Raw genomic sequence first — 12377 nt, forward strand, 5'->3', positions numbered from 1 at the left:
CAGCAAGTGATCAGAAAGAACTAGGAAGGCATGAGCTTATTCAAGCAGTAAGTTTCAGAGGCTAAAAACATCCTAGGCCTATATAAGAGGCAAAAAGCTTCTAGGAGTAGGCCTAGGTTAGCAGACAGAGGCAATAAACCTTGGAAACAACAATTACTTCAGGAGAATAAAAGTTACAATTGCATTCTCTAGTTTATATTTATAGGCATTTTTACAGTAGCACAAATATTATGCTGATCCTTTTCTAACTCAAAAAGTCATTTGAAAAAATATTTTTCAAAGTTTGTTGTTTTATAGTGGCAAATGCCACCATACGCACACACACACACACATATATATGTACATATATATATATATACATATATATATGTATATATATATATATATACATACATACATACATGCACATATATAAAGTTTTATGACTTACAGTTTTAGGAACCCTTTACAAGTTTAACTGTTCCTTCTCAGGACAATTATACACATTTCAGATCTTCCTGAGTTGGGTTTTGGTCCCAACTCACACTGTAAACCTTGGTGGAAGCAGCCAGCATTACCCATGCTTCAGCAGGACTGCTGCACTGCCTTGAAATTTACCCATGGAGACAATGAAGCTTTTAAGCTCAGCGACCCACAGAGTCCCAGGCCATTGATAAAATGTATGTGCACATGTTATTTGACAGAACACAATGTGGATGGTCTCTAATTCCCAATAAAGTCTTTATTTCCACGTGGAACCCCGTCAGCACTGCCCTTACAGGACTGCATTCCTGATCTCAGCTCTCATGAGAACTGCTCCAAGGCTTCTGAGCTGCATCATCGGACATTGCTACGTCAACGACCCCACTCCCTGCCTCGGTTTTATGTTAGTCACTGCACTGTTGTATCTGAGCTAACCTGCCTTTAAAAAGGGCAGGATTATGTTGGCTCCAGCCTCAGTGTTTTAATCTGTGATTGTTTGGGGCATTAGGCCTGGTGGCAGCAAGAGTACATGGTAGAGAAAAGTTGCTCACTGTGGGGTGCTTACAAGGCAAAGAGAGGAAGCAAGCTGAGGGGTTCCTTTTTTCCAATATAATATCTTTATTGGTTATTTGAGTCCTCCCAGGTCCCCCACCCCACCCTTGTGACCTCTCCATCCCTCCAAAGGGAAAAAAGTCCACCTTGTGTTGCCCAGATACACACTGGAATATGCTCAAACTCGAAATGGCTAGCCATGGAGAAAACCGAGTAGTTATACTGTGTGCAGCCTTGGAGAAGAGAGTGAACCCACCTACACCCCCTCCATATGCAAAGCCCCAGCTGTCCAAGATGTCACTACCTCCCAATAGTGACACAAGCTGGTGACCAAGAGTAATTTGGCATGTTGACCTTTCTCAAGCCTTCGAGATCTAAACCACAATGATATTTGAAGTGGTCAGGTAAAGATGTAGTGTGTGAGAGAAGACACAAAGAGATTTCTGCCTTTGGTCTTCATTAATGTTTCGCTCTGAGAGTCAAGGGTTTGGGAGAAAGGCTTGAGGAAAAGAAAGGGTAGCAAACAGACTGGGAAGGAGCCCTAGAGAGCCATTGATGGGTAGGGCGGGGAACCAAACCGCTGAGCACACCCTTCGTCTTCCTGCCTTTACCCTGTTCTCATGGTGCCTTACACATTCAGCTGTCCTTTAAGACCTAGATTCAACCCATGTTCTCTGCTTTCTATGGCTTCCTTAGACATCTGTCCCTGTATAGATTATATCTCTGCCTCATCTCTATTCTGAAATCTCTTTAAACATTTTGTTCTCACAGTTATCTTTGAACCATATGCCTTACTCTCAGAATCTATTATAGGATGACAAGATCCATAATTTCTATTTTATTTCTAGTGCTTTGCATGAAAAGACTTCCCCACAAATGCTTATGGAGTTGGAAACTCTAAAGCCAGGCCTGTGGAGATGGCTCCATTGGTGAGAGCTTGCTGTGTTAGCATGAGAGCCTCACGTGGATCTCCAACACTCACGGGAAAGCAAAGGGTGCTGGTATGGTGTATACCTTGCTAATCATATTATATAGTGAAACAAACCAGCAAGTTCCAGTTTTGGTGAGAGGTCCTGCTTCCTGTCTCCTCCAAAAAAAGATGGAAAGAAACAGAACAAACATCTGATGTTGAACTCCATTGCCCTCCATATGCGCGCGCGCACACACACACACACACACACACATGCAAGCACACATGTGCACAAGCCATTCTTACCTCACCAACATACATACAAAGTTCCTGTAAGAAATAGCAACCAAGTCCCAGGTTTCTGCTGTCCATACTGCTCAAACATATTACTTTTCTGCTTCCAAAATATGTTTATAAAAATGAACCGGAAAGATAGAAAAGCTGTTCTTTGTCCTTTGCCTTGGAGATCCTGAGCAAAGGTGGTGGCGAATGATGGAGTGAGGTCCAGGGAGATACTCAGGACTGCCTCCAGGCCTATGGTCTGGGGGAAGGAGCTTGTGATCAGCCATATTTGGGTAGTTTTCCACTCCTGTGAGAAGAAAAGTCAATCCTTAGGATAATTAGTCTGATGGGCTAGGCGAAGAGAAGGGGATGGTGGAACCTAGACTGGCATCAGTACCTTCCAAGTGGTTTGGACACAGTCTTGGTTGGTCCTGAGATATAATTATCTTATGTATTAAAAACTAGTTGTTGAAGCTGATGGGGAATGGGGTGATGACTGCTTTCACTCTAAAAACTCAGTCGATGGGATTAGATGATTGTACCAAGAGCACAGCTGGCAAAGGAGGGTCCATCTGCTCCGTAGGAAACACAGCACAGTGGGTCCCATCACGGTGCTGCTCTTTGCTATGGAGGAAAGATTCCAGGCCCCCACCTTGCTCCCCAGCATCACGAGAAACTAGACTAGTGGGCCAATGAGTGTCTTGAATATTCCTTCAAGTAAATGAAACTACCATTCCCAAAAATGACTAAAACGAGTCATCACTCGGTCTGCCAGCATCAGAGTGGCAGGGAGTGGCAGGTAGTCGTCCTGCTAATCTCCAACCTAATGGCCTTGGCAAAGCACAGGAAGAGCCAGTGATGTAAGATACAAGTACTGATGAGTTGCTTGGGTCTAATGCCACACCAGTTACTTATCAGTTGGTCAAGAAAGTTGGGTGAGATGGCACATAGAAATCAAGCAAGTGAACAGCTTGTGAGTGGGCTGTGCTTGGAGATTCTTGGTTCTTCCAGTTAAACAGAGCCTTGTCTTGGCAAGTCACCAACGCACGAGATTTTCATGGAATCATCTTGTTTTTAACAGAAAAATGAGGTTAGGGAGAAAGAGAAAGGTGGGGTTATTCTTCACTTACCCAGGAAAGCGAATTTCTCTTAAAAGGTTCAAGCATCTCAGGGAAACGATGATATCTGGATATCTGTGTGGGAGAGCTATCAGTGCCTGGGGAAACAGCATGTTAGCCGAACCTGAGATATTTGTGGACTTTGTTTTGTTTTGTTTTTAAATCTAAAAACAGTTTGATTTGAGAAACTAGGAAAAGGGATACACACACACACACACACACACACACACACACACATATATATCTTAGTCTTGGCTAAAATGGAAGAACATACCTATGTATCTTATCATTTGGTGTGTGTGTGTGTGCGTGAGTGTGTGTGTGTGTGTGCACGCAGGCTTGGGGTCTGTCTCTACTCTCCTTCCATTCTCTCTGCACTTGGGTTTATCAGATGCCTCAAATGGCGACCCTCTAGACACATACTCAGAGTCTCTGCCCTGTGGCTTCCTTCCTTCCCTTGGGAAGCATCAAATTCCCTCCCAACCTTTTTCCAGCAGTGGAGAGTGCCTACTGTCTGGCAGTACAAGAGAGAACTTGAGCTGTTAATAGAGCTAAAGTGATTTTTAAAAATTCTCCTGAGAGATTACGCATATGCCTTTTAACTCAGTCCCATCTAAACTGGCCTTTCCATCCTTCCAGTTATTGATCCATCCAGGCAGGCAGCGAGCCGAGTGCAGAGTGTGTGCATGGGGGTGGGGGGAGGTGAGGCCTTGGGAAGGGGTGATGCCCACTGCTTTGTTGCAACCTGCCCCTGGTCTGCAGAGCAAGGAGGATTGAGCAAGAGCGTGTCTGGAAAGTACCTTAGATCCTTGAAAAGCATTAAAAGGAGTTTTGTTGTGAAATTTTACACTAGTCATTATTTCTATCACTGAGACACAATGCTAGACAAAAACAAATTAAAAGAGGAAAGATTTATTTTGCATTGATCAATTCTGAGGTTAAGCCCATGATCACTGGCTCCATTGTGGACCTCTGGTGAGATAGAACATCACGGAATGAGGGTGTGAGAGAGGAAAGCTGCCTTCCTCTTATTGGACAGGAAGCAGGAAAGAGTGAGGGATAGTTGGGGACAAGATATATGCAGGGTGACCTACTTCCTTAACCAAAGTCCCACCTCCTAGAGTTTATGTCACCTTCTGGTACCACCACCCACTGGAGCTGTTGGGGAGCTATGGGGATGGGATGGGGGTGGGGCATTTCAGATCCAAACTGTCACAATAGACTCTGTAATTAGATAAGAAAATATAAACTCACACTCTGTTTGTGTGAACATTTGAGGAAATAAAACCCCAGAAAGGTAAAATTGATATATAAGCAAGCTAGTGGCTTTCCACACACTAATGAAGTGCGTGCTGAAGCAGAGAGGTTTTTCATTTGTCTTAAGGCAGAAACGAAACTCCATCTGCATTTTGTCTGCACCAGGGCACCAGCCTTAGGAGCCTGTGGAGGGCTAGCCTGGGAGGAGCAGGGCTGTGGCAAGCTGGAAAATACTTGTCTGTTCTATTTAACCGGGGAAGGGAACTTATCCTCCATGTGAAGAGATAGACCCTTCATTTTTCCATGGAATGTAGAAGTGGGTCACCCGGGTGAGGCTGATGGGTGAATTTGGCCTAAGGGTTGACTGGGCCTCTGAAAGCAGGGCAGCCACCTTTTTGAACTGAGCATTCTCAGTGAGTGACAACCCATAATGATAAATTTCCCCTTATACAAATCTCAAGCCATTATTCTGCTTAGTGGTTTTGACATCTTTTTCCAGCTTCACTTCGACAGAAGGGAATCTAAAAGCGGCGCGTACATTCCTCTCTTTTATGGAGTGGGCGTGCCTCCCTTGCAGGGAGACTCTTTACTAAGGATAGAAGGAAGGCAGAGGGCTGGGAAGACTGCCGCTGGAGATCTACTTCTGGTTAATAGAGAACTTGCAGTTGTGTGCATTCCCAATGTGTCATGTCTGATACTTTCATGTCCATCTGGTTAACAGAGTGAAGATTTATGTGATGTTTCCCTAAGGCAAACATCAATTTCCAAACAAATGCCAGAGTCCCTTCTGTCTGCTTTGCGACCATTGTCAGGCTTCTAAAAGGAGAAACCCTGGAAACCAAAAAGAGTTCTTTTGTTTACAACTGTCTAGGGATACCCAAACACTTAAAGAATAATAAGTTCAATTGCAAAGCGCCTCTCTGAAGAATAATTGCAGCCATTTTTGCCCTTGCCTTACTTGTGTGCCCACCTAGCCTGTCCAAACATTGGCCAGCAGCAATTTAAAACCTTTAGCCACTCTTCATCTTTCTGATTTGTAAAACCCCAGAGACTCGATGTTCTCCAGTGTCCTGAAAGGCTTTATCCAGTTTGTGGCCCCTCCCCTCACTCTGCTCAGCACGCGGAGCATCTGTTTGGCATTCTAGTTGCTCCCTGGAGGGCTTTTGCATTTGATGCTATCATGTTCAAGGAGTCTTTTCTCATAGACACCCAATAGCTACTCATTGCACCACGGAGCAGCCTGTCTACTAAATATTGCAGCCTTGTCTACTAAAATACTGTTTCTCTACTTACCTATACACCCATCCCCTCCCTACATCCATCTTTTCTGTCCCGTCACTATCACATCTAAAGAAAAGTCCATTTCCCCACATTCTGGTTCCCTTTATGTCCCCTCTACCAAAGGAGCCCAGTCCATATCTCTGTATTTCTGTGGAACCTATTAGCATTCCAACAAGGCTGGTAGTCTCCAGGCTCTCTCAACCAAACAAGTACCTGTGGCACTTCTCAGCTCTTCTCAGACCATCCCACCCCTGCATTCTTCCTACCCTAAACCTCTACAGCGCATGAGCTCCCAGGTTCTCACTCCCTTACAACCCTACTATTTTGGCTATGCATGCTCTTAGTCTCCTCTCTCTTGGTCTTCTTCTGCCTTTGTCTCTTCTCTCACTCCCCCTATCTCTTCCTCCCCTCCTCCCAAGTCTCCTGGCCATGTTCAATCTACCATCTTTTTTTCTCTGCTCTGGACTCTTCCAAGTGCCTCTGGCTATACTATCCCTCCTACCTACAGATAGAAACCTTCCCCTCAACCACACCTCCGAGTGGCCATGTCCTCTGCTTATATACTCACCCTTTAATAGAACTTGTCTCCAAGGGCTCCTATACTAAAAAAGAAATATTTCTATTTTCAAAGGATACCCCTAAACAAAATTAAAATATTTTTCCACACTGGACTAATCACCCCTTTTGAAAACTAAAATCTATTGTTGAATATTGTTTACTGTTATTTTCTGGTATTGTTTTTATTTCTTTAGCTTCTTTAGCTCTGATCTTTGAGGGCTGGGAGTTATAGCTCAGAGATTACTGTGTCAGCAGGCAGGAGGCCCTGGGCTGAATCTCCAGTACTTCCTAAAGTAACCAGAAAAAAAAAACTCAAACAAAACACAGCACCAACCAGCATGTAGGTGTTTGGCAAGTCCTTATTGACTGTTCTCTGTGACCTTTGTCCTCTCTGTGTAAAGGATGGAAGTGCTTGTCTGTATTTTGCAGATGAAGCCCTGGCTCCTGGATCATATCATTACTAATGTTTCCATGAATGGACTTTGCTTTTTCATGTGTGTGTGTGTGGGGGGGGGTGGCAGGGGCTGATTCTTTATTTTATTTTCTCTATTTGAGGCAGGATCTTACGTAGCCCAGGTTTGCCTTGAACTTACTATGCAGCTGTAGATAGCCTTACACTTCTGATCCTCCTGCTGCTACCTCCTAAGTGCTGGGATCACAAGCAGGAGCTTTGTTCCTGGGTGAGGGGGGCAAATCCAGGGTTTCACGCATGCTAGTCAAGCACTGTACCAACTCAGCTACATTCCAGCCCCCTTTGTGTCAATACTATTGGCTAAACATTACGTGTTGGGTTTCCTTCTCCACTGCCTTTTTGCTATAAAATCCTCACACTTGGATATCGATTCTCCCCATACGCCCTTGGCTACTTTTCATCCTCAACTTGACACAACTAGGAGTCACCTCAGAAGACAGAGTCTCAGCTCAGATTGGCCTGTGGCCATTGTCCTGATTGCTGATCGATGTGGGAGGGTTCAGCCCACCGTGGGCAGTTCCAACCCTAGGCAGGTGGTTCTGAGCTATTAAAAGATGCTGGCTGAATACAAGCCAGATCAAAGGGAGCCTCAGCCAGCAAACACCTTTCCTCTGTTATTTCTGCTCCAAGTTCCTGCTTGAGTTCCTTTCTGAATCTCCTTAGGGATGGACTATTGTCTGGGAGTGTACGCTGAAATAGACCATTTCCTCTCCCAAGTTTCTTTGGTCATGCTATCTATCACAGCAGCAGAGAAGGGAACTAGAACACCATTCTTTTTTTTTTTTTTCCTCACTTCATATAGCCTCACTCAGCATCTGGAACACTCTATGTGAACTCTAAGTATTTGATCCTTTGTTATTCTTTGTTTTCTAAGAAGGTTCAGCTTGGTCTGGTTGCTCCCTGCATCCCTCTAACACTTTCTTGACTAAGGACCATGGCTGTTGCCTCCCGATAGAAAATCTTTTTGCTCCTGCTCTTCATGAGGTTGATACCCTCCTTATCTGGCTTTAAAGTCTGTCTCACCAAGCCCTTATACTAATTAAATTCTCTATGCTTTTGCCATCATTGACCACAGCAGTTAAGATCTTTGTCAAGAGTGTAATGACTACTGTGAAGAAATGGGTGAGGCCAGCACACAGATGTGTCATCATATACCTCATTAGTTACATTAATTAACCTATGCTTTCTTTCATAGACATTATTTTGGAGAAGATGATGGAGAGATGGTACCCAGAACAAGCAGTGCAGCAGGTAAGGATGCTGTGGACTGTGCCCTTTCTCGTCACTGTTTCTTGTCAATTATCATTTCCTTTATTTGAGGCTCTTCCAGTCCATAATGGGAGTCTCCTCAAATTTTTATGAATTTCCAAATCTGCATACACCACTGAAGTATATAATTCCCTAGTTGGAAATCGCCTGTATGTAATTGTATGTGCTAGGAAACAGCACAGAGCAGTCAATCATAACGCAAAATTCACTTCTGTGAATTCTTCATACTTTTAATGAGGCTAGGATTGCAAGATTAAAGTTGCTTGCAAATGAGTAAAATAAATTATGCCATCAAAATGAAATCTCTACTCTGATGCCCCATTAAAATGAGTATAATAGTGATGGAGCTCTTAGAGAGGCGATGAAGTGATCAGAATTCTTCTTGTCTAGAAATACGCACTTCCTAAATCTCATTTACTGTTCTTGCTGCCATAGTTACAGTGCACCTGCTCCTGTACATGCACAGCCAGGGATGTTTCAAGTATAAGATCAAAGTATGGACAGCCCACCTCTTGTTCTCTTCCTCTTCCTTTCTTACTCTCTCTCTCTCGTAGAAGTTTCCATTTCTCTTTCATAATTTACAGATTCACCTTCACTTTTTCTTCAAAGTGCCTTTTCCATTTAACACGGATGAATTTAAGTCTCTGCTGAGCACACATAAACGCTCTAGGAAGATGATGGGAACACATTTATGCTTCCTCAGAGCAGCTGGAAAGGAGGTTTCCCTTTGGCCCCTGGTTTCAGGGGCCTGTGGTTGCTTGGCTCTGTTTCCCACGTGGCTTGTGGTGAGGCAGCCCTTCACAACAGGAGTCCATAGCTGAGGAGACATGCCTACCTCAGGACAACTGAGCAGCAAAGACAGAGGCAAAGGGCCAAGGTCCCTATAACCTCTTTGAGGACTTGCCCTCAGAAACCTGTCTTCCATCTATTAACTCCAGTTTCCACCTCCCACAAGTGCTATAGGCTGTCCAGCCAGCCTTTAGCATTTGAGCTTTTGAGGAACATTCAAGATTGAAACAATGACACAGTTCTTCTGACAAGTTCACAACTGGGACAGGAGGAGACAGGAAGGAAGGGAGAGAGGGGAAGAAATAGAGCACAGAGTGACGATTTGCCTTAAAGTCTACTTTATCCTTGTGTCTAGAGAGCGTCTCCATGAAGTCAGTCAGGGCCATAGCTACCTTCTCAATGAAGTCAGGGCCATCCAGGGCCCATTTGTTTTCACTTGTCCTCAGACTGGAACTCCATATGTCATGTGCGTCCATGTGGCTCTTACTCTTCTTAATGCAAAGAGAATAGTTTGGTTAATAGCAGCTCATTGTTTCCTTCTATCAGCCAAGGAAAGATTTGTTTTCTACATTTTTTTTTATTACTTCAGATCATAATCCCAGTTGTGCCCTCATCTGTGGCCCTCTTGAGTCATGTTTGATGGGGGAGCCAATTCCTTATCTTTTCATGTGCCCCTGCTCTGAGAACTTGGTGCTGCAGCACCGTGAATGCTGAGGTAAGAAGCCGAGAGCAGAAAAGCAGTGTCACAAGTCCTCTGTTCCTGACACATGTAGGGTAATTCTTGTGTGACTTGTTGGTGAGTCCATGTCACTTGGCCAACTTGGGTAGAGACGGAGTATGGCTATCATGTCACAAAGAGGCATGGACATAAGCTATGACCAAGGATTTACCAGAGAGCATTAGTAGCAAGCCCCACATATGATATTGTGTGTGAATTCTTTCTATATGACCTACAGTTGGTTCATGTTCTGCAGAACTTCTGCTGGCACGTGCCAGTTAGAACAGCCATGCTGCCTTCATTATGCAATACTCTTTTTCTTATTGTTCTGTTTCCTTGCCAGCTTTTCTCAGTGACACTAAAGATCGAGGTCCTCCCGTTCAGTCGCAGACCTGGAGAAGTGCTGAGAGGATTCCCTTCGCGCAGGCGCACTCCTTGAGAGCATTTGAGAAGCCCCCTCTGGTACAGACCCAGGCTCTTCGAGACTTTGAGAAGGTGAGACAGAAATATGGAATCAGGATTTTATTGTAAAAATATGATTTATATTTCGGAGTATGGCTCAGCCATCATAATGGTGACCCTTTTGAGAATGTATGCACCCTAAGTATATGCTTTTAGCTCTTTGCTAGAGCCCATGGGAGATCAATTGCTGATACTGGTGAATTCTGTTTTATTGGTCATCTTCCTAGTTCACTTTTTAGACGGCCCAGGAAGGTTAAATGACACCTGGAGAAAGCTGTACTTGCAACATAGTGAGCTCAGGGCAATTTTCTCTATTGCCAGCTTGGACAATGCCAGAAAGCTAGATACTGTCTGTTCTATCAGGGAGCTCAATGAGAGAGCCATTTGCTTTTTAGCAAAAATCAAGTGAAGTTGCTTCAGACTCTGTGTGGTTTGAACAGCTATGGCATCCATAGATTCATGGTTTTGAATGTTTGGCCATAGTAGAGTGGCAAAATTAGGAGGTGTGGCCTTAATGGAGGAGGTGTAGCCATAATGGAGGAGATGTGGCCTTATTAGAGGAGGTGTATCACTGTGGAGGCAGGCAGGCTTTGAGGTCTTAAATGCACACCCAGTGTGAAAGGGATCCAGTCTCCTGCTGCTGGCTGCTGGGGATCAAGATGTAGAACGCTTGGCTCTCCCAGCACCAAGTCTGCCGGCACTGCATGATACCATGTTTCCCACCATGATGATAATGAACTAAACCTCTGAGACTGTAAGCCAGCTCCAATGAAATGTTTTGTTTTATAAGAGTTGGTATGATCATGATGTTTCTTCACCGCAACAGCGATCCTAAGATGGACTTCTTAAATATCCATAGATTTGGCCAAGAACAGAACCCAATGGTATAGTGCAGATTCCCAGCTCCCTGCATGCTGGGTTAGCCCTCAGAAATCTGTACAATAGAATCTGTATTTATACCACCCAAGAGGAGACTCTCAGAAAGTCTCATGCCCATGTTCTAAAAAGGGAAACAGGTCTTTGGTGCCCTCTGGGGGATACCCAAGGAGTGGGCATCTCTTGAGTACTTATACATAGGTTGTCAGACCAATGGGTTTCCTTTCAGTCCACAGGGGATCCCTATGACCATAGCACAATAAAGTCAAAAGAAGTTGCGTTACCATGCATTTACTCTGACCTTCTTCAAGTCATAATTACAGACATTCCCTAGGACCACAAATACATCCTTCCAGATATATTCTGTGGGTGATAATGGTGACGAGAGTAGGTGTGGTAGCAACTTCACATGCTCCTTTCCCCAACCTTTTGGATCTGCTGCTGCTCAAGAGGCAGGCACTTATGCAGAGCATCTCAGCATCTGAGAGGGGTGCCTCTGAAAGGCAAAGTGTGTTGTGACTCCTTTTGGTGAGAGGCAGTGGAGAGCTTAAGACTGAGGAATATCAGGTCCACTGATGGGATGAATGACTGGATGCTGTGAGGCTGAGCTGGGGGACTAACAAGGTCAGCTGGATTCCAGATGTAACTCCTGAGTCCTCTGATTTGACAGTTCAGGTCACCTTGTTCTCTAGGTGTTGAGAGAAATAGCAAAACTCAATTTCTGTTTCATGGAGTGCTAATCTGTGTGTTCACCCTTAAACACTCACATCTATTTTGTACATCTGACGGGGATGTGACAATCAGAGAAATCATTGCTTTGGAAAACATTGCTGAGCACTGAGGACACATTCCAATGCCCTACCCTAAAAGTGGAGAAAATATCAGGGCATGCTCTGTAAGTTTAAAAACATGTATTCCATGGCCTTGGGATAAAGGACAGGTAGGGGCTTCCTGAGAGCTATGTTGAAGGTTTTGTACCAGACAGGGCTTCATTCCTCCAGGGCTTGTCGAGCATGTCAAAGCAGCACAGGCTTGGGATGAGCAGCTAGGATTCATCCTGATCAGAACAAGAAGCATGTGAGAATGTCCCTGCCCTTCATTTCCATGTTAGGAAGTCCAGACATTGCATGACTAACCACATGGTAATGTAACAACATAACTAACATTATGATCTGTAACAATAAGGACCATATAATTTGAGATGCAGAGAGAATGTGTCTAATCTTATTAAAGGAGTGTGGAATGGCTTTCTTGCAGAGGCTACCTGTTACAGATGCTGTACACTGGCTGAGATTAAGTTTCCTACTCAGAGATATAAAATTCCAAATGAAGGGGACATTGAGGGCAAAGGAAGAAGGATATGCATAGAAT

The 12377-nt window shown here is 44.2% G+C and overlaps 1 protein-coding gene across 6 annotated transcripts in view; it reads left to right on the top strand.

Annotated features, from left to right (window-relative positions):
* The window catches only part of Pde4dip (phosphodiesterase 4D interacting protein), a 201453-nt gene that overhangs the window by 34065 nt on the left and 155011 nt on the right, over positions 1-12377 (top strand). For all 6 annotated transcript variants that reach the window (XR_003836187.2, XM_029475071.2, XM_085835632.1 and 3 more), the window contains exons 2-3: positions 8088-8143; positions 10012-10163. Coding sequence is in view for 5 of the 6 variants with exons in the window: in XM_029475071.2 (XP_029330931.2) it covers positions 8088-8143; positions 10012-10163 (208 nt within the window). In the remaining variant the exon portion in view is untranslated. The remainder of the gene's footprint in view (positions 1-8087; positions 8144-10011; positions 10164-12377) is intronic.

The sequence above is a fragment of the Mus caroli genome, unplaced genomic scaffold, assembly GCF_978045245.1.
Source record: "Mus caroli unplaced genomic scaffold, Mus_caroli_1 scaffold_3, whole genome shotgun sequence".
Classification (NCBI taxonomy): domain Eukaryota; kingdom Metazoa; phylum Chordata; class Mammalia; order Rodentia; family Muridae; genus Mus; species Mus caroli.